The 21,571-nt window shown below is 47.9% G+C and overlaps 1 protein-coding gene across 1 annotated transcript; it reads right to left on the bottom strand.

The window, feature by feature from the left end:
- Positions 1 to 4,222: 4,222 nt before the first annotated feature.
- G6PC1 (glucose-6-phosphatase catalytic subunit 1) lies at positions 4,223 to 14,321 on the bottom strand. The gene is made up of 5 exons (XM_024553955.4): positions 14,001 to 14,321; positions 11,689 to 11,798; positions 9,702 to 9,807; positions 8,997 to 9,112; positions 4,223 to 7,804 (listed from the first exon to the last, which is right to left on the bottom strand). Exons 1-5 carry the CDS (start codon positions 14,228 to 14,230, stop codon positions 7,293 to 7,295), a joined length of 1,074 nt encoding a protein of 357 aa, XP_024409723.2. The 5' UTR covers positions 14,231 to 14,321; the 3' UTR covers positions 4,223 to 7,292.
- Positions 14,322 to 21,571: the final 7,250 nt, after the last annotated feature.

Genomic DNA, 21,571 nt, shown 5'->3' with positions numbered 1-21,571 from the left:
GTTGTACTCATTCCTCTCCCTGGTCCTGGTGATTTAATAACAATGTTACATGGAGGGGCAGGGGGCAGGGGGAGGGCAGCTTCTCTAATAAATTCTTATAATTGGAGGAGACCTGCCCCTTAACCCTCAAGGGGAAGGGAGGGAGAAAGAGAGGGAGAGAAACATCATTGTGTGGTTGCCTCTCGAGTGCGCCCCACTAGGGACCTGGCCCACAAACCCAGGCATGCGCCTTGACTAGGAATCGAACCGGCAACCCTCTGGTTCACAGACCAGCACTCAGTCCACTGAGCCACACCAGGGCAAGCCTTTACACATTTTATCCTGTATTTAATGAGATCCACATCTGTGGATACCTAGTAACACCTTCAGCTTCACATTCTCTACTAAAGGCCTAGAGAGGCAAGAGTGATTTTCCTCATATGAACCCAGAGGCAAAGCACTCCGGTTACTTTAACAAGCTGACCTCCTTGGAGGGAAAGATTTTGAATTTAGAGCAATAACCCTCCCCCTTCAGATGGAACTGGGAGAGGGGCTGCTAGGCACCCCAGAACCCCCCATCTGCACAGCGGCACCCTGGTGCTGAGTTGACAGACATTCACTGGAGGAAAATTCTTCCAGGTAAATTGTGATGCTTCTCCTCTTTGGATTGCGACAGGGTTTCTCGATTCTGGCACGATGGACATTTCGCCCAGGATAATTCTATGTTGTGGGGGGCTGCGCACTGTAGGATGTTCAGCAGCCTGCATGGCCACCACGTCCTGGATACGCAGCACCCCCTCCGGCATTGCCAAGTGTCACTGGAGAGGCAAAATTGCCTTCCATTGAGAACCATTGTTTTATTAGATATTTTGTGTGGAAATAATAGTATTTTGGCCATAGTGTGAGATTCTCCTCTATGAACGAAGAGAATGGAGCATTCCAATTTCATCTCCTCGTCCTGGGCTTCCCAGCAGGTTTGGCAAAAAATAAAACTTGAGGGAAAGCCTGTTTCCATTCCCAACTCTTCTCCTCACCAAGCTCTTTTCCAACACTTTCTTGTTCTTCCTCAAATTCACGTCCCCCAGGTAATCTCCGTCCAGGACTGAGTATTGTAGGTATGCCCAAAGAAAACCGGTAACTAATTGGAAATCTCAAACTCTTTCGGGTGGAGGAGCCAGAAGTGGGCAGAATCCTCCCCTGGTCTTTTATTTTTCTTAAAGTGGATTGAGCTCAGCCACCCCCTCAACTTGGGGCATTGACTCACTGGTCATTAGGTTTGGGGTCATTTGACCTTTGGAAGGTCTTAGAAGCATGTTGTGTTGCTGTGCAGAACACTGCAGATGGAAAACGAGCGAGGACATAGTTCTGGAGAGAGCTGTTTGGCAGCCAGTGTCCCTAGCGAACCTGCGGATGAAGCCTGGAGAGCCAGATCCAAGACTGGGCCTGCTGACCCAGCGTTTCCTGAATCTGCAGGGTACCTGTCAGGGTCCCAGTCTGTCAGGAAAGACCACCATTGTCATTCCACTGTAGTCATTGTCTGGGGGGAAGGGGAGAATGGGCTGATTTGGGGGCACTGGCAGCCTAGAGGCATGGCCAAGGTAAACAAATTGATTTCTGCCACTTGGGTTATCAAATCAATTCAGCCAAATCAGATCTCTCAAAAGACTCACTTGGGCTCATTACAAGGAAGAATCAAGCAGGGATCAGTGGCGTGTGGCCAATGGGCCGGTGTTGAAGGAGGAGATTCGAGTGAAAGTTGGGATGGAGAGATCAAATTGTGAAGGCGTGCCTCGCCAAGGAGCCCCAAACCGTTCACGCGGAGGAGAAAGGAATTAGTTTCAGTCTCTTTGCTTCTGGGTAGGAAGTAATACAGCTAATAAAGGACCGGACCCCCAGCTCTGTGACAGAGCAGAATGAGAAGCATCCCCCCAGCCGTCACACGTTGGAGCTGCGTTGAGCTGGTCTGAAGGCAATGACTTGGGAACAGGAAGAGCAAAAGAAGAGAGAGAGGACGGCGTAAAGGGAAGCATGGAATGTTCGCTGGCTGCAAAACTCCCCTCAGGCTAAAAAACAAACAAACAACAACAACAACAAAAAGCGTAAGAAACCATGCTGTTTCTTGCCGTAGTTACATTTCCGCCCTGGAAAGATTTATGAAGGCAAAGGAAGAGGAGAGCGCGTAACGTGATTAGGAACAGGCCAGCTTGAACGCAGTTATTCCAGCTGTGGCTGTAATTCGGGCGACAGACCTTGGGTCTGGTTCAAATAGTGGGTTCACTGTTTACTTACGTCTTTCACTTCTGCCAACAGCTTCACGTGACGTAGCAGCCCAGGCAGATGCAGGAGACAGGCAAAGGGGGGGCTGCTCTCTGCTAAGAAGCGCGATACCCGGGAATGGGTTAGTTACGTGGCTTAGAGGAGCTAATTGATCTCTCTAGGCCTTGATTTCTGAATCTGTGATGTGAAGAAAAAATTGTTTTGAATAGCATTAATGGTGAGGAACTTTAAAAAGAAATAAGGGCCAATGCAGGAAAAATAAAAATATTTATAGCCTTTTTTCCTTTTATTAAGAAGTAACAACCCAGCGTCAGCTTTTTCATCTTTCACTCTGAAATTAGATTTGGGGCTTTGGGTTGCCCATTACTGGACTAGACAATTTCTAGTTTCTGTTCCAAATTCATTAGGTTTTTGTTCTCTAATGAGGTAGCTTTCGTCGAGTGCTTCTTCATACTATTTCTACTTGGCTCTTTCCTTAACGACATCATCAGAATTCTATCTGGCCAGAGTGCTTTCCATTCTCCAGAGGCTCTTGAAAAACTCTTGGATGCAAATGATACTGTCCTATTTTATTTACATATACAGGCCTTAGAGGTAACTAACCTAGTTTGGCAGTTACAAAAATCAATACGTGTTAATAATTCAACAGCTAAAGTCATGGTTTTCAAGGAAGCCAGTCAGCAAATTTGGACAGGTTATAAACAACTAGTCAATTGATAAGGGCAGGAACTTCAGATATCCAGACGTGGTGCCTTCAAGCGAGACGCTCTTGGAACGCACACTGGAGACGAGCCGCTGCCCCCAGAAGTAGGAGGGGTGCACTGACATCTCGTCATTAAGATCTGATCATGTGATCAGTCGTCTCGCTTTCAAACTCTTTCGAGGTGAAGAATCAGACAAAGTTATAATACAGGGTATGATTCTAGGAAATCAAAAGAGATGGCAAAACCAAAAACCCTGCACAACTTCCTTACTCAGCCTTTGGAAAAACAGCCTGGCAGTTCCTTGAGAAGGTTACACAGAGTTACCAGATGACCCAGCAGCCCCCTCCTAGCTGTGTACACACGACAGGAGTGAAGTCACAGCTCCACACAAACTTGCACACGCATGTCCACAGCAACATTTTTCATCACGACCAAACGTGGAGCAACCCAAATGTCCATCAACTAGTGAACAGATAAACACAATTTTGTATACTCTGGCCAGAGTGTACAAAAGAAATGAAGTAAAAAGAGGTAAAAAGAAATGAAGTGCTAATACATGTTACAACATGGATGACCCGTGAGAGCATCATGCTAAGCAAAAGAAGCCAGTCCCAGAGGGCCACATAGGGCATGATTCCACTCATGTGAAATGTCTAGAATAGGCAAATCTATGAGGCGGGAAGTAGACTGGTGGTTGCCGAGGGCGGGGTGGGTTGGGGTGACGTGGGGGCGACTTCTAATGGGTTTGGGGTTTCTTTACAGAGTGACAAAAGAGGTTCTAAAATTGATTTGTGGTGGTTGTGCCATTTGCCGGTTATGCTAAACACTGTTGAGTTGTACACTTTAAATGGATAAATTGTATGGTATGTGAATTATATCTCAAAAAAACTGTTATAGCCCTGACCGGTGAGGCTCAGGTGGCTGGGCTAATGGTCACCAGTTCGATTCCAGGCCAGGGCACATGCCTGGGTTGTGCCTTCGGTCCCCGTTCCGGCGCGTACGAGACTCAACCCATTGATGTTTTCCTCTCCCATCTGTGTTTCTCTCCCTCTCTGTCTCCCTCCCTTCCCCTCTCTCTAAAAATAAATGAATAAAATCTTTTTCAAAAGTTGTTATACATTTTTAAAAAGCTATATAAGCTTCACTCAAGCACAAAATCAAAAACAAAAGCCTTTGGTGCAGCAGCCTCAGCCCAGGGAGAAGAAGTTGCACTTTCTGAACGGGTCTGTTTTCCTAGGGCAACGATACACTTGTAGTGTGTGTGTGTACCGTCCCCTGCCTACCTCCCTAACACTGACAGACTGCCAGAACGATCTATCAAATTGTGTTATAACACGCCGTGATCCTTGGTTTAAAACTGTCATCGGTCACTTACACTTATGTCCGATCCTGAGGATTCACAAGCCATTTCAGAAGCAAACTTGCCTCTCTAACCTGGGGAGAGATCAGTGATCAAAATGTGCCTCTACAATGGCTGTATTACGGGTTGACCGAGGGCTCACGCTCTTTCTGGGCTTCCCCCGTCACAAGTCCTACACCGTTAGGGTCGTCCATTGCTAGACTGTGCCCATCCAGTAAAAGGCAGCAATCCTGTGCTCGTGGGGTCTCTGATGCAAACCGCCTTGCACAGCGGCTCCTTATTTTCTACCCTTGTGTATGAATTTATGCCAAAAGTTCTTTATGGCAATTCCGTCTTCTTGCTCTAACTCGGTTGTGGAAATATAAGTCACCTCACTGTCTGACCGGGACAGTCTGCACTCTCTCTCTCGAAAGAAAGAGCACAAAGAGCCAAAATTGTTTTCGACACTGCTGTTATACTTACATGGTTAGGCCTGTTCTAGTAGTTATTTTATGAAACACCTTTGAAATATGATATCTTCCTACTTAGAAACAAATACTAGCTCACTGGGAGGATTATTCTAAGTTTTATAATGTCTTTCACCCACAAGAAATCAAATTTTCCATGGCTTGAATTAAGAATCATATCTGGTATCTGAAGGATGGTTTTGATACAGCTGCCAGTCCTACTGGCATCCTGGGGTACAGGGGTGAGGCAGGCAGAGGGTGAAGCATGGGCCCTGGGGTCAGACTGCTTGGTTCTTGAACTTGGCTCCACCATTCTGGGCAAGAGGCTTAACCCCTCTGTGTCTATTCATGCGCAGTGTGAGGGCAAATTATAGCACCCACCTCACAGAGATGCCAGCAGAATCGAGTTAACTGTATAAATAAATAAAAGGCATAGACAGGTGTCTGACATATAGTAAGCACTGAATAAATTTGATCTGTTATTATGAGTCTTTATCAACCTCACCAGTTGCTGGGGGCAGGGGAAATGTTTACTTTCTGCCAGAATCCCATTGCAGGGAACCTGGACTTGGTCCCTGAGAACAAATAAATCACCAAGATGGGGATTTATTGAACTAAGCAGTGAGGTTCAATTCAGACAGAGCAAGACCATTTCCCTCCTCCCTTGGTGAAACCATCAGGGTCTCTCAGGGGCCGGGTTCCCCCTGAAGAAACCAAATCCAGTAGGGGGACTCAACTTTCCCTAGAGAAATACATTCCGAAGGTCTCACCCTTGGTGGGCCCAGAGTTATGCCGATGAGTCAAGGTCTTTGGACCTGGCATGAAATCAATAGAAAAACTTGCAATAGCTCCCTGGGGCACTCCTTGGTGCTGTGACTTTTCCGGTTCAGACTTTCTTTAACTATAACCCCAACCCTCGCTGACACAGGGTTATGGATTCCAGAGTCTGCCTAGTCTCATTCTGCTGCTACAACGTACATTCCCTGACTGCTTAGTTTGGTAATGACCCTGTCTGTCTGCCTTCAGGTTGCGGTTTGACCCCAGAGAGCAACCCATGCTGACCTTCAGTCTGTAACGAATGTTCAATCTCGGCCAACAATATTGTGCTTATGTTGATTTGCTCAACTCTACCTGTGCCCCATGGACACTTTATGAGTCTCCCCAACTCTACTGGGACTCCTGGCTGACCCAAGATAAAGCCAGGAGTCCCAGTAGACTTTTTTTCTCCAAAGGGAAAACATAGGTACACAGACACTAAATTATTTGTTTAGGGAAATGGAGAAAGAGCTAGAAATTTAGCTGAGTTAGAATTAGAACCTTCAGCTTCCATTGTGCCTAAAATATAGTAATCAACAAGACTTCATTCTTAAATAAAATGTTTTAATAAAATACTGCACATATATATTTTTCTTTTCAAAGATGTTATGGCCAGGAAGGTTGGTGTGAATGATAATATATGGTGAACTACATAATTAGTAGCAAAAACAAGGACTCTCAAATAAATAGGCTTCAGCACTTTTTTTAGGACATATTCTGCAAATCAGCTGAGACTGAAGAACAGGCAAGGGGGCTTTCCCCTCCAAGAACGAGCTCTTGGTTTGCTTGGGGTGGAGAAGGGAGTCACGGTTACTCTCCAGGAATCAAAGGTAACATTGGAGTGACCTTCTGCAGAGGGGAATCCTTTCCTCTCCTTGCCTTTCTGCCCAAGATTTTAAAGCTTAACTGAAACATAATAAAAGCATCACCACAGAGTCACCTTTAGGCATCTGAGTTTCCAGCAGGGCGGGTGGTGGGCCAGTGGGAAATTCTAGGGAAAGCGGAGCTGGGCTAACAAGGAGGAAGACCCAGTGTGATGGAGAAGAAGCTGACTGTGCCTGCATGTTCTGACGTAGTGCACACCTAGGTCACTGCAGCCATTCAGAAAGCCTAGTAAATACGACGACCACAGATACGTATTAGAAAAATACAAGACGCAGAATTACCCCACTAACCACCTATTAATCACACCTTAAGTTGGTCCCCCAGTATTGAGAGTCACTTACCTAACGATTTAAGTATAATTAAAGCTATCTAGGTATCGTTTGCCATAATTTCCCTGATATTCAAGATACTAAAAAATCCTCCTTAATCCATCCTTCCTTTCCTATTAAATCCACTTCTCTTTTCTCCTTTCCTGGGTAAGAATGAGCATGGGTAGAGCATTCTCAGGTGGGATTCCCAGCCTGGGATTATGAGCTGTCCCTACCTGGAAGTCTGACTTTTGGATGTCTGACAGAAGAACAAGGAAGTCTTCAGGGGAGCATCCAGAAGAACTCAGCTTCTCACAGACAAGGGTATTCTCAAATACCCTTATTAGCCTTTCAAAAACCATCCCCCAATACAATTAGAAATGCAAAGGAGGAAGTGGGTCACCCAGGACTCAGGCACTTCTGGCCTCAAAGTGGGCTGGCAGAAGATGCTTTGAAGCTAGTTGCCCTCAAGCCTTGGCATAGCTGTTGACTTTAAATACTGAAGGCTCCACAGTCTTTACGAAGACTTCTTGTCCGGCTGGCCCAGGACCCGGGCGAGGCAGTAGGGGATGAGGCTGACAGAGGCCAGGGGCACTGCCGCACTCTTGCAGAAGGACAGGGCGTAGAAGATCAGCTCGACTTGGGATGGGGGTTTCAAAGAGTCAAAGAGGTGCAGGAGCACGAGGGAGGCCACGATGCAGCTGAGGCGGAACGGGAACCACTTGCTCAGCTTGCCCTTGCAGCTCTCCCTGTACATGCTGGAGTTGAGAGCCAGCCCCAGGCCAAAGAGGGTCCCCAGGTTCTTCAGGAGGCTGGCAAAGGGGGTGGTGTCAATGTGGACCCATTCTGGCCGCTCACACCATCTCTTGGCTTTCTCTAGAGTCCACAGGAGGTCTACACCCAGGCCCTTGAGCAGCAGGTAAAATCCAATGGCAAAGCTGAACAGGAAGAAGGTAATGAGAAAGTATTTCTTAAGACTGGCATTGTAGATGCCCTGGATGTGGTGGAAAGTTTCAGCAACAGCAATGCCTGGGTGGAAGAAAGAATGACGATGAGAAATAGGAAAGACTCTGGACCTCTTGAGGTGGGTTGGGAACCAATGGGTGACATGTCATCTGTCACCCATTAAATCATAAACTAGAGGGTCACCTGGTTTATCCTCGTATGTGATTCCAACCTTTCCTCAGCCATAGACTCTTTCAGAGGGAAGAGTCATGTCACATACACCCTCCTATTGCATGTATGTGTCCTGTCAGAGGGTCCTCCTGTCTCTAGTCGAATACCCTCAGGGCTGGAGAGCTCAGTCCCACTTGGGCAGCCTGTTTCATCTTTGAATGGATTTGATTATTAAAAAGGTCTTTCTTTCACTGAGCCGAATGAAGTCTGCTCCCCTCTAATGCCTTCTGTTGGTCTCAGTTCTGTCTGCAGGAGTTAAGTTGTAAATCTAGAACCCCTTTAACACATTTGAAGGTAGTTCTTCTCCTCTCTAACCTACACATTCTTGGGTCTTTCACATGACCTGGCTTCCAGGCTCATTCTCAACCATGGAACCCAGAGTTGAGTTACCCAGAGTTGCGTTACTTCTGTATTTGCCATGGAATCATTACTTTTCTTGTTCTCAGCACTGTTTTCTCTCTTAGAGGTCTCTTGGGGGTGGGGGAATCATAATTTCCCTGAAGTTTTATATTCCAATGCCACCCACAAAAGAAAAGAAGTTTTTTCTACACCTAATCCAATTTTTTTCTGCCCCTTATTAACTGGATCTAAGAAAATACAAATATTCAAAACTCTGAACCTATTAAAAAGACCAATTGTGGGTATCTATTAGGTTTGCAAATGAATTTATTTAAATGAAGAGCTTTCCTAGGACACTGTGTTAATTTGTTAAATTTGGTAGAGCCCCTTAAAATTAAACTAGGGGCCACTCCCGATTGAAGGTCAGTAAGAAATAAAGAATGTAAAAATCTCGGAGATTTCAAGCTAATTTAATTGGATAAGTAATTTGGTGTAGCGCAGCTTTTCTGGAACACACTTAATTGTGTAGATCTGGGCACCCCTGTAGAAGTGAATCATTTCAAATTAGCCGCCCTTGACTTTCAACCCACTAAACTGCTAACAGCATTGATAAGTACAGAACAAAACTGGAAGGCTGGATTTTGTCCTGATTAGGGAGAAATGGGATAGGCGGGAGAGGGAGGGAGGGAGCCAGAGCAGCTGATACCTGACAAGACTCCAGCAACAACCTGATGGGGAAAATGAGCGGCAAGGTAGATTCGTGACAGGCAGACGTTCAGCTGCACGACCCAGAATCCCAACCACAAAATGACGTTCAAAAACCTGCAAAAGAAGAGGCAGCCGTAACAGACCCCAGATACAGACCCTCCAGCAAAGAGAACAGCTTCAGCAGGAGTGTTGAAGCCTGGCAAACTTGGAGGCCACCAGTGGACATTTGTAAATGAAATGCCCGTACTCAAAAGCTCAAAGATGCCTGTGGCACGGGGTGAACCGTTGCATTGGAGAAGTTTATTTGCACAGTGGCTGCATACCCAGAACTCCCTGTAGTAGGAATGTCTTACGTTTCTCTGTTAAGTTAACCCGGAAGGGAAGACTTTACGGGTTCGTACAGAAATAGGTCTTTATTTAAATCCTACCACTACCTAACTACCTGATCTCCAGAAGCCCCTTTACCACCTTAGGGTTTGTTTCCTTATCTGTAAAAGTAGGGTGTGAGCCTGTGGGTGTCTTCCAGCCCTAACATTCTGTGAATCTAATCCTCACCCACAGCAGACAGGCCACAACTGTTATCAGCACCAGCCCGGAGTATGGGATGGGCTAGGGGGATGTGAGGAAGAGCAAGTGGTGCGTCAGCTACGGACAGAGCCCCCTCCTGCTCTCCACCACCCACACCCCAGGGCCGAGTTCCTACCGAAATCTGTAGGTAGGCTTTTTCTTTCCCCGAAAGATGGAGAGGGTGGCTGTGACCATCACGTAGTATACACCTGCTGTACCCATAGCGTGGCCGGAGGGACTCCCTAAAGGGCAGGAAAGAGATGAATGAAAGGATTAAAGGTGAAAGTGTCCATCTGGGAAACGGCTAGGGGTGTCATCCATCCTTCTATCCATCCATCCACCCACCTTGCCATCCATTCATGTATCCATTTAGTCACCTGTTTAACAAGTATCTACTGAGCTCCTATTACAAGCCGAGCTCTGGGCTAGGCTAGGCTCTGGGAGTACAGTGGTGAGCACAACCAGAGAAGGCCCAACTTTTGTACTTATATACCGTCTATACAAAAAAACATCAGAGTACTGGATGTATAATTATAAATGGATTTGCCCTCCATTACCTTTCTTCCACTCTTCTTGTGTCCTCTGCTCTGCTCGTGCAGGCCTCCTTGCTTTCCTTTCAACATATTCCCACTTCTGGGTCTGGCCACTGTCCGTCTTTCTGGTCAGAGAAGTTTTCCTCCAGAAACACACTGTCTCATTTCCTTGCCTCCTTCAAGTTTTTGCCTACATCTCATTTTCTCAATGAATCCTATGGCGACCACCCTATTTATTCTGCAACCAGTTCCCATTCCCAAACCCTCTACCTTGAGTCATAGGGGGTCCTGAGATGTGCCACCCACCACCCAGATTCCCTTCTGGACAGAAGGACTTATTTTTTCAGATGTTGAGAGTGTGGTCACAGATGGGCCTTAGCTCTCAGCTTTCTCTGGGCATTGCCCTGGGCTGAAGAGAGCCATCTTGATCAGGGTGACCCTCTCCTGGGGGTGGCCTGTACCCAATCACTGGTCTGTATTGGGAATATAAGGGCCTGATCCTCTTGACCCAATTCAGGCAACTGAGAAGGGCCATCCCCAGTTCCGGGGCTCCCTGTGGAGTTGGCGGAGGCAGCGCTGCAACTGGACTTCTCCTTCTGCCTGGTTGGCTTCTGTACTCCTTCCCGTCAGTGTTATTCCTGAGAGCAGCTAAGCTCCTGCACGCTGACTCCACCTGGGTCTGCTTTCCAAGCGGCCCCATAGGCAACACCTGTCCTTTTATTTCCTCCTCCCCTCCACGTCCTCCTTCTTCCTCTTCTAAATGATCATCTTCTAATATTCTATATGTTTTCCTTGTGTGTTACGACTTTGTTCATTGTGTGTGTATGTGCACGCACGCACACCATTTGAATATCAGTTCTACAGGGCAGAGATCTTTGCCCTATTCACTGAGGGAACCCAAGTTCCTAGAGCAGTGTCTGGCACAGAGGGGCTGCTCAATAAATAACACCTGGATGATGACTATGGTCTCGAGTGAGCAAAAGGTTTATGAGAACAAATAACTATGGGCCCTGACCTAGTTTGGGGGTCAGGGATGGGGCCCCGAGGAAGGGATGCCAGCACCCCTCCTTAGGGTGAGTGAGACCTAATGAGGGTGAAGGGGATGGATGTTCTGATGACTTACTGAAAAACACAACATCTGTCATTTGACTGAACAATACCAGTATGGCTGTAACTAGCAAAATACAGGCAGCGTGTGGGTTTGGACGGTCAGCTCAGGAGGACACAGCTGCCAGGCCAGGCCAGGCCTCTGGCCTCTAGGGCTTAGCCTTTCTTGGGCAAAGAGCCACAGCACACTTCCTCTCATAAGCCCTTTGCCCGTGAGGGGCTTGCCTCTCTGGATTAGCAATTAAAGTTCTGGAAACATTAGGCAGATTTCCAAAGTAGCAGCAGAATGCTACCCAGGAAGGCCTTCTTGAAGTCAGTTAAAACATGGAATTGTACCACCTTGAAGACCATGAAAACAATCTTGAAGGAATGGCTCTCCTCACGTCCCCTCAAAGGCAGCTTCACCCACCACAGGTGTCAATGGATGTCCACAATGAGCAAGGGCCACCCAGCGTCTGTCTCTACAGAGGGTGGGACTCTCACCTGGTCCGGTCTCACAGGTGACTGGGAACTGCTTTATCCGCGGCACGGAGGTATTGCTGTAGTAGTCTGTGTCCAGGACCCACCAGTATGGGCGCTGCCCGAAGAGAATCCTGTGGAAAAGCAGACCCAGTGTGTGCAGTTACTGAAGGAACACTTTTGTCAGAAGCCCATACCTTTGAGAAGAGGGAGGAGCTTGAGCAGAAGACCCGCGAGAGACTAAACAGAAAACTGGCAGGCTGGCCGCCTGCAAGAAGGGGGACTGGGTGACTGGGAAGATGGGGGTGGGAGACTTTTTATAGTACATCCTTTATATAGCTTAGGAGTTTTGAACTATTTGAATGTATTATTTATTTAAACAAAAATAAATAAGCCTGAGATCCAAAAATGCACATTCATAGCTAGCTATGTGACTTTTTTTATGTCCAAGAAAAAATTGTTGTGGAAGGATGCATACGGAACTATAGTTTGCAACTTGAACATGGATATCCTACAGGGTCCCTCTTCTCTTTCTTCAGGCCTCAGGGATCAGAGACTGAGCCCCAGCCCCAAGGACAAGCCCCCCACTTCCCGGAGATGTGGCCTTCCTCACCATCAGAATAACTCTCTGTAAGGACATAATAGCTTCAGGTGCTTGCTTTGTATCCTCTTTGCTTTGAAACAGAGTATCTCAGACAAACCACTTCCTTTTTTAAAGGACTAGATATGTTTTTCTTTAAAAAATGAAAAAAAAAACCCCTCATCCAAAGATATTCTTATTGATTTTAGAGTGGTAGGAAAGGAGAGAGAGAGAGAGAGACAGAGAGAGAGACATCAATCAGTTGCCTCCCATACGCACTGGGACTGGGGATCGAACCTGCAACCTAGGTTTGTGCCCTGACTGGGGACTGAACCTGCGACCTTTTGGTGTACGGGACAATGTTCCAACCAACTGAGCCCCTCGGCCAGGGCTGGACTAGATATATTTTTCACTGTGGAAAGTGGTGTCGGAAGTCAGTCTGGATGCCTTTTTTTTTCACTGCAGGGGTGGAATAGTGATTGCTTATCAAAAACAGGGATAGCCACTAACTCGCCTCTACCAATTCAGAGAAAATCCATCGTCCTTTGATTGAGATCAGATGTTTGGAATATCCACTTATCTTTTTTATTTTGTAGGGTCACGTTGCTGAATAGGGGATGTTATAGACAAAACCTAGTAGATTTTCAACAGAAATTTCAGAATCCCATCAATACTTGGGCTTCTGAGCCCAATATATTTTTTCTGTTCTAAAGGACTTTTATTGTTTATGGCCAAAGACTATCAGAGCTGAAAGAGACTTAAGAATCGTCTGACAATAGTCTTAGATTTGGGGACGGTAACGGTTTTAGAGGGCAACTGGTCCAACTCCTCATCTCTAGGTGAGGAAAGAGAGGCCGAGCCAGTAATGTGCTAAAAAGTCAGCTGGTACTGGCTAATAATTGTAAAAACATCCAGGATTTTTGCGAGTCGAACCCATCAGTAGCTTGTAAGTGGCTATAATGGGAATGTAGAAACAGTAGAAATTGGCCAATGCTAAAATCGGGGTTCTTCCCCACCCCCTCCAAGAGTCAGTTTATCAGCACTGGATATATATAACAAGGTTCTTAAGTGCTTTGCTCCTCGAGCCCGCCTGCCCAGCTTACATCCTGCCTCTGGCGTTTACTCCCTGGGTTGGTCTAGGCGTGGTCGCTTTATCTGCAATACTGTAACCACCTCCAGAAAAACACCTCGCCTGTGACCTGGCACTTACTGAACGCTCAATAAGTGTTCACTATAATTCTGATGAAGGTCCCAGAGATCACCTGCCTTTACAGATTATCAAACAGAAGCGCAGAGAGTTACTCTGACTTGCCCAGGCTGTGCAGCTGAGGTGGCCAAACCAAGCCTGGCTGCGGCCCAGTGCTCCCTTCTCTTGCCCACACCACAGGTTTTAAAATTGTCTATGTGTTTCCTTTTCTCATACATCATTTTTCTTTCTTCCGTGCATCTACCTTTACGCTACCTATTCTGCTGCGAAGTGGGAACACTGTGTTTCTTTGCTTATAGCCTATCATTCAGACTGTTTGCTAAGTCCGGCTGGCCTTCCATCCATATGAAATAGCCTTTCCTGTATCTTCAGCTCACTGGCAGGGTTTTCTCTGTCTTCTCTCTTTACGTAGCTGATCGAGAGTCAGGAGGGGAGTAACCTGTGGCTTTCTGATTAGCGTGGAGAAGGCAACTTCCGACGGACAGACATTTCCAGAAAGCATGCCGGCCTCTTTCCTTGCCGAGCTCCTCTCTGATGGCTCCTACTCACCACTTGAAGACGAGGTTGAGCCAGTCTCCAATCACGGCTACCCAGAGCAGCTTGATGCCCACAGCTTCTCGAAGGTGGAACCAGATGGGGAAGAGGACATAGAAGGCATTCCTGAGGTCTGCGATCACGGACACCAGGATGAACCAGTCCTGGGAATCCTGGTAATTCACCTGGAGGTAGTGTGTTGACTGGATGCCAAAGTCGTGGAGGGTGTTCATGCCTTCCTCCATCCTCCCTCCCTGGTCCCTCAGGAGGCTGCTGGCTGAGCTCTTGCAGACTCGGTGGAGAGAGCTCTGCTATCAGCCTGCGTCTTGCCCGTTTTATACACCCTGTAACCAGTCTGCAGGTCAACCCAGCCCTGATCTTTGGACTCAAAAACCACTTTTGTCTAAAATCTATTGATCAAAGGTGCATCATCAGTAGGGTGATACAAACATGTTCAGGGCGATTTACGTAAAATAAGAAACAGGCACACACAAACAGCCTGACTGGCCGTGTGCTCTGCGGGGCCAATGATTAACTTCGGCATGCCGCTTCCCAGTGCCAGGGGCTGCCCTCGTGGCTCGGAAACCAGACCGAGCACAGGACGGAGTCTAAGGCACTCTGCAAAGGGGCTTGCAAAGGTTATGATTTCCTAAGTCTGCAACTGCACTTATTTGGGGACAAAGAAAAGCCTAGGGATTCAGGTTTTAAGTTCTTAATTTAGAAAATAGGAAATTCTACTGTACTGGGTACATTCACCTTGCTGGGCCTTTCCCTTTCTTCACTGCATTAGGGTCTAGGAAAACCTCTGCTTCGGGAGCTCAAACCCTCTCCCCATATGATGCTGTAGCGTAGGGATAGAAAACAATGATCTTTGAATGCACCGATAAATTTGTATTTAGTGTCCTTCAAGGTAGGACCTTTGGGGTTTTAACACATTAATTTAAGCAATAAAATGACTGTATGTTCATGCAAAAACAGCATGATGAATATGTAGTTCCAAATAAAACCACCAGCAAATTAGTGACAAAGGACTCTGGAAAGGGCTTCTGCGGTTTGCCCTTTCTTTCATCTGTGCTTGGAGATAGGTATATTCACCAGGAAGTCCATACGAGTTTATCATCGATGGGCACAGGCAGGGAACAAGCAGAAGGAGCAGATGCCCAGCCATGGGGAGCAGTGCTGCCTTCTCACCCGCTCGAGGATAAGAGCTACTGGGAATAAAACTTTAAAAAGCCTACCTGAATCTCCCACTGGGAAGTCCATATTGCCTTGTAAGGGGTAAGCTGGGGACAGGGAAAAGGAACCCAGAGCTAATGAGTCTGCAGCAGAGGCAGACAACATTCCATGCTGGTAATGATTAAAACATCATCCAGGAGGTGTGCTCTGGCATCCTGTCCCCAGTCCCATGGGCTCCCACCCACCTCGAGCAGACTCCAACTGCCCTTGACCACACTGTGCCTGCTGGTTCAAGTGACCCTATCTAACCATGCCCAGCCTGGAGAATGGTGGTAGTGGCTGTGGGTGGGGTGCAAATAGAACGTGAACTTGGAGGGAAGGGTGCTCTGTGTTATCAGGACCGCCAGGCCACAGGTAGAGGGCCCCACTAGAAGAGATGGTCTCTTCCCTCCGCCCAGATAAGCCTTCCTCGAAAGTATTGAGTGACTGCGGTTGTGACCCCTGTGCTCGGGAGTTGCTATGGTGCGGGGTGAGTCGAGGCCAAATGGGGCAGATCCTCCGATGAAAGACTCAAAGGCCACTATCTGGTTCTCCACAGGGCTGCTAGGAGCCACGTGCTCAGCATTTGGGGGTGGGGCAGTGGAGAGCCCCGTTGTTTGGAGGAACCTCGGGGAGAGTGCTCGTGTTGATAAGGAGTCCTGATGGAGCCGATACCCCTACTCGGGCAGAGGAGGAGCCCCTCCAGCAGGCAGCCCGGCTGCCAGAGGGACCCTCTTGGTCAGAGCACTTGTGTGTCATTGAGATGATCCACTAGTTTCCACCTTTCTACCTTCCGGCCCCTTCCTGCTGTCTCCAGAACATTCTTATCAAGTGCAGAAAGAGGCGAGGCCCCCAAAGACCTGAACCTGCTAGAAAGCTGACTGAAGAGAGAAACTGTGGAGCCTTCAAATGCCCAAAGGACGTGTGGATATTTGAGGCGAATCGTGTGGACGAGGTATTGGAGTTGCTGAAGGTTTCGACAAGAATTCACTCATTTAGAGAAGTTTCTCCAGAGAGGGGATTCTATCATGTCCTTAACTCCTGTCATCTTCCCTTTCAAAAAGATCTCTGGTTTCATTCTACAAACATTCCCTGAACGAAGCCCATGCCTGGCCCTCTGAGGGGTTCCAAGTTAAATCTTGGTTGTCCTCTGGGGCCTGCACACTCTATCGGGGAGTCTTTAGATCAAAACCAAATCCATATTACAAATATCAGTGAGCTCTCTATCATTTTGTCCCTGGTGGAGATGACTCTAGACTTATGGATGGCGTCTGGGAAAATGACCAGCCCAGTCAAGATGGAAAGTTCCATGGCTCCTCAGCAGGAACACTGGCTGGACACTCCCCAGGCACTTTCTCCACAAACAGAAATCCAGAGGCTGGGGCATCTTGGTTTGGGAAGAACATGAAGGGAAGGTGCCAGGCGGTGCAGTCTGGTCTGCTAAGTAAGTGCAGCTGCTTCCAGCGTCCTGGCACCTTCCCCTCCCAGACCAAGGCTGACTCATTCACTCAGACAAGTTTATTTGCCGACAGGGGAGCAAAGAAGGGAAGGAGTCATAATTTACCGCACAGCTCATCCAAAAATTGCTTTTGTGACCAAAAATAAATTCTGACATTACCTACAGCCAAATCCTCTATCCTGGCTGGGGCTCTGGGTTCCATGAGAGAGGCGCTGCCTTTTCGCTCGGCTACGAGCTCTAGCATGGGTCTCGTCTGGCCATTGATTCAGGGGTGCAGAACCCAGCCTGAAGCCAAGGCTTTGTCTGAGCAGCGGGGGAGACTTCTCCCAAGGGTCACAACCCAAACTGTGAGATGTACAGCTTTTTGTTGTCGTTTATTTCTTTTTAAGTGCTTTTCCCCCCTACCAGTTGGTCAGTGGGAGAGGTGCGTAGGGGTAGATAGTAGAAACTGGTTAGACCAACTGCTGTCACCTTTTAGGCGAGTGACCCTGTTCATTTTTTACAAAAAATATGTTGGGGAAAGCAGGTGAAGGGAGAGGCGGGTTAATCATTGCTAGCCAGCGAACATGGCTGACTTCTCTCCGGTCTGGTGAGAAAAGTTCAGCTCCAGGACCTTGAACTGTGCACTCACTGACCAGGCGCGGGGAGCATGCTCTCTGTCTCAGGATGGGCTGGACATTCTGTCCACAGGAAAATACCAGAGGGCATTCACTTCATTGTAAACAGTGAAGAACTCCCTGCTCACTACCTTCCTCCTGCCACCGCGGGGTTTGCTTTCTACCAAAACTGGATGAATCGTTGGAATCTTTACGGGAAGCGCAGGCTGACTTTCCTCTCCTTCTTCTCCATCTTCTTTAAAGCCCCCCTCTCCAAAGAAGCTGTTGTTCGCCCCTGAGAATATCTTGTTCCCACAAATGGCCAACCAGTTCCCTCGTGACCAAATGGTGACACTTCTCCAACTCACAATCAACCCTTTGGTGGTGCCAACCCACCCTGGTAACCAGGACACGCCCTTGCAGTTGAGTTTGACCCTTTCTGCCAGGAGTTTAACCTTGGCGATGGCGCACAGCAGAGGCAGAGTCGAGGGAACAAGCCTCCGAAATAACTGTTGGGACTATCTGGAAAAAGCTCTTCCTGGTCTGTACCCCAGAGGCAAAGAGGGGCTGTCTGAGGAGAGATGGGAAGTGTGAGCTAAGACCTAGCCCCAACCTGCTGTCCCTCCTTGCTTCATCTCATAGATTATCTGAAAGAATTGGGGCCAACTAAAGAAAGAAGGGAGAGACTATGTCACCAATCAGTCATAGTTGCACCCGGTTGGGTGTGGAACAAGGTGGGGACTGGGGACGAGTGGGGCATAAAAGCTGGAAGTGTTTTTCCTTAGAAGACCCTCAGAAAACATCCTCAGGCTTCCAGCAGGCAGCCCAGGAGACTTGTCCCACACTGTGTCACTAGGATTTATTTATTTATTTATACACAGAGGGGAAGGGAGGAAGAAAGAGAGGGAGAGAAACATCAATGTGTGGTTGCCTCTCACGCACCCCACACGGAGGAACCTGGCCCACAACCCAGGCATGTGCCCCGACTGGGAATCGAACCAGTGACCCTTTGGTTTGCAGGCCGGGGCTCAATCCACTGAGCCACACCAGCCAGGGCGTCACTAGGATTTGTCAGGTGAAAAGAGAAAGAATAAATAGGAAGGTAAAGGGCTATGTGATCTTGGTCGGGTCGCTGGAGCTCTCTGGATTTTACTTTTGGCAGCTGTCCGATGAGCCTTGGCGACACTCGCCCTCCTTTCAGTTGGAACATTTCCTGACTCGGGCTGCTCCTCTGAATGGAGCTCCAGTGAGGCGGTGCCTGGCTTTTAGTGACCTAACAGAAGTAAAGGATTCATTATTGCCAGAAGAAAAAGGTGTGCTCATATTTTTTAACTAAAATATGTTCAAAAGAAATATATTCACATGGTTTAAAAACATTCAAAGAGTTCGAAAGAGTATTCAGTGAAGTCAGTTCTTCCTCCCATCTCTGGGCACCTTCCAAACACTGGTCCCGCCAGAACCCAGCCGAGACCTGCGATGCACCCAGAGTCAGAGAGGCCCTCCGCAGTTCTCTCTTCCCCACTCTTTTTCTCCCCCAGCTCTGCCCTGTAGTCCTTTAATCAGCTCTTTCTTTCAGAGCTGTGGAATTTTTAGCCCAACCAAAATGCCCATGTTGTACAGTCAGTGATTGTCCTTCTGTCTTCTGGAACCCAGTTGGGGAGCGTAAGTAGGAAATTAGTAGTCTTGGACCCTCTGAACCCACAACTTACCCCTTCTGAGAGCTCCCAAAGGAGGGCCATGATGCGCAGAAAGAGGAAGAGGTAAGACCTGGAATTGTCATGAAAACAAACAGTGAGCCCCGCACTCCCTCCCTGCACAGCCCCCCCAGGCCTCGAGAGGTGCAAGGAACTATTCTGAGCTGTGAAAACACAGCAGGGCTATGCTACGAAGTAAACAGCAGTCTGTCCGCCGACGCTTGTCTGCCTTGGGTGCCAGTCCTGACTATGCCCGCCCACCCGCAGGAGAGCGAGCGAGCGGGGCAAGGAGAGTCTAGCAGGCCTCTCTCCTTCAGGGCAGAAAGGAAAGTCAGTGTTTGTTTTATTTTTAAGACAAAAGATTTCCTTCTCTTTAATAGGTTTGAAGTGGAAGGAGGGCAGCCTCAGGATCATGTAAGTCCTGGAGATCTCTCCAACCTTGAACTTCAGAGAGCAGAATGCTTGGAGCTCTCCTCAACCCCGTGCAAGGGCAGCCTCTTCTGCTCTACTGGGAAGTCACTGTGAGCTTCTCACTGTCAAATCTGCTCCTTGGCCTTTTTTTTTTTTTTTAAGATTTTATTTACTTATTTTTAGAGAGGGGGAGGGAGGGAAACATCAATGTATGCTTGCCTCTCATGCACCCCCCACTCCAGGAGCCCAGCAACCCAGGCATGTGCCCTGACTGGGAATCGAACCAGCGACCCTTTGGTTTGCTGGCCAGCCCTCAATCCACTGAGCCACACCAGCCAGGGCTGCTCCTTGGCCGTTTTTAGTCCTTCATTTCCCCTTAGTCTTTGTCCACATCTGCAACTTTTGTCAGCCCCAGCTGCCAGACATGAGTGAGGCCATCTTAGACCCTCCAGGCCTAGTCTCTCTGCCAGATATTTGCAGCATGAGAGTGATTCCAGGTGACTCCAGCAGAACTGCCCAGCTGAGTCCAGCTCAGAAGGCCAACCTCCGGAATAATGACCACATAAAATGGCCTGATGGGGTAAGCCACTATTTTTCAGGGTGATTTGTTGTGCAGTAACTGAAACACACAGTAGATGCTGGTTAATAAAATATTAAATCACTAAACTTTAAGAACTAGTCTTGAAAAATTATACAGACTAACTCTAATCCTCATAAAAATTGTGTCCCCATTTTACAGGAGATGAAGATGAGGCCCAGAGAAGTTAGATAAGTTGCCCAAGGTCACACTTGCCAGGACCGAACCCCAGAATCTGGCTCCAGAAGCCACACTATAAACCTCTACACCACGTGGCAGAATGAGGAAAACATTAACTCTCTGATTTGCTGCCTCAGAAACACCCTTCCCCACATGCATGACAAATTCAATAGCACTTCGGGGTCCAATGCCCAGCCTGTGCTTCTAACTCACCCAACCACGTCATCTTAGGTTTGCCCCAAGCTCTGGGCCCCTCCTGCTGGTTTCGAGAAAAGCCAGCTGTGGGGAATTGACTTAGAGACCTGCCATCTGTCTGTCCCATCTTTTCCTTCCTATACAGCCCTTGCTGGGTTGCCGAGTCCAGCGGGGCTGGTTTCACCTGGAGGGGGCTGCTGGGCTCCTCAGCATGTCAGTGTAGCCCTCTGAGCCCACGTCCTGGCTTCACCTGCGCAGCCAGGTGATTCTTCACTCGGGAACTTTGGGCTTTCTTCCAACCTCTTTTTTGAGGTATTCAGAGGAGAGACTGGATATGAAATGGCTTTTTACAGGCAAAGTCTTACTTGACTCTAACAAGTGTTAATTTTTTTCTCAGATTTCAATAAAGACGTATTTAAGTGCCTATAACGCGTGTGATGCCAGGCTGGGCGCCAGGCTGCCAAGGTCAACAGGTCATGGTTCTTGCCCCCGGGAGCTCAGGTTCTGTGGTGGAGAAGGAGAGGAGGTGTAGACAGTGAACTAGAGTTCGGTGTGTGAACTTCATCGAAGAGTTTTGTGTAAAGTACTAAGGGAGCGCTTGCTTCCGCAGCACTCACGCTAACGCACTAAGGGAGCAGGGGAGCAAAGCAATGCGCTCAAAGACTGTGGCAGACACAGCCCTCACGTATCTTATATTCTCTGGGCAGGCTCCTTGGGACAGTTTGGAAGTAAACTGCTGTCCCAGGGTTTTCTCAACCTTGGCTACATGGTGGAATCACCTGGGGAAAATTTATACTGCTAATGCCGGAGCCTCAGGCCCACAGATTCGGATTTTATTGGTGTGAGGTGCCGCCTGAGTATGCGGAGTTGCGCGAGCTCCCCCGTGATTTCAGGTATAGTCCAGGTGGAGAGCTTTCGCTTTAAGGCAATTGTGCATATTTTTGCTCTGGTCCATTGAATGTTGATTTTGCTCTTAGAGGTTCACTTACCATGGAACAGGGGCCAAACGCTTCTCAAGCATGACCTTGTTGAATTCTTTAACCAGGCCTGCCGGTCAGTGGAGATATAGGCAGTCAGATATAACTCCACAAAGACCTGGGTTCAATCCCAGCCCCACCACTTACCAGCCAGGTGACTTGGGGCAAGTGATCTAATCCCTGTGAATCTTAGTCTCCTCATTTGTGGAATGGGAAGAATAATATCTGCTTCTCAAGATTGTTGTAAGGAATCGAGGAAGCAACAGATGAAAATCAGCTCGC

This window comes from Desmodus rotundus, chromosome 9 (genome assembly GCF_022682495.2).
Source record: "Desmodus rotundus isolate HL8 chromosome 9, HLdesRot8A.1, whole genome shotgun sequence".
Taxonomy (NCBI): Eukaryota; Metazoa; Chordata; class Mammalia; order Chiroptera; family Phyllostomidae; genus Desmodus; species Desmodus rotundus.
Note: the sequence above shows the minus strand (reverse complement) of the source record. Positions and strands in the feature narration are given on the sequence as shown.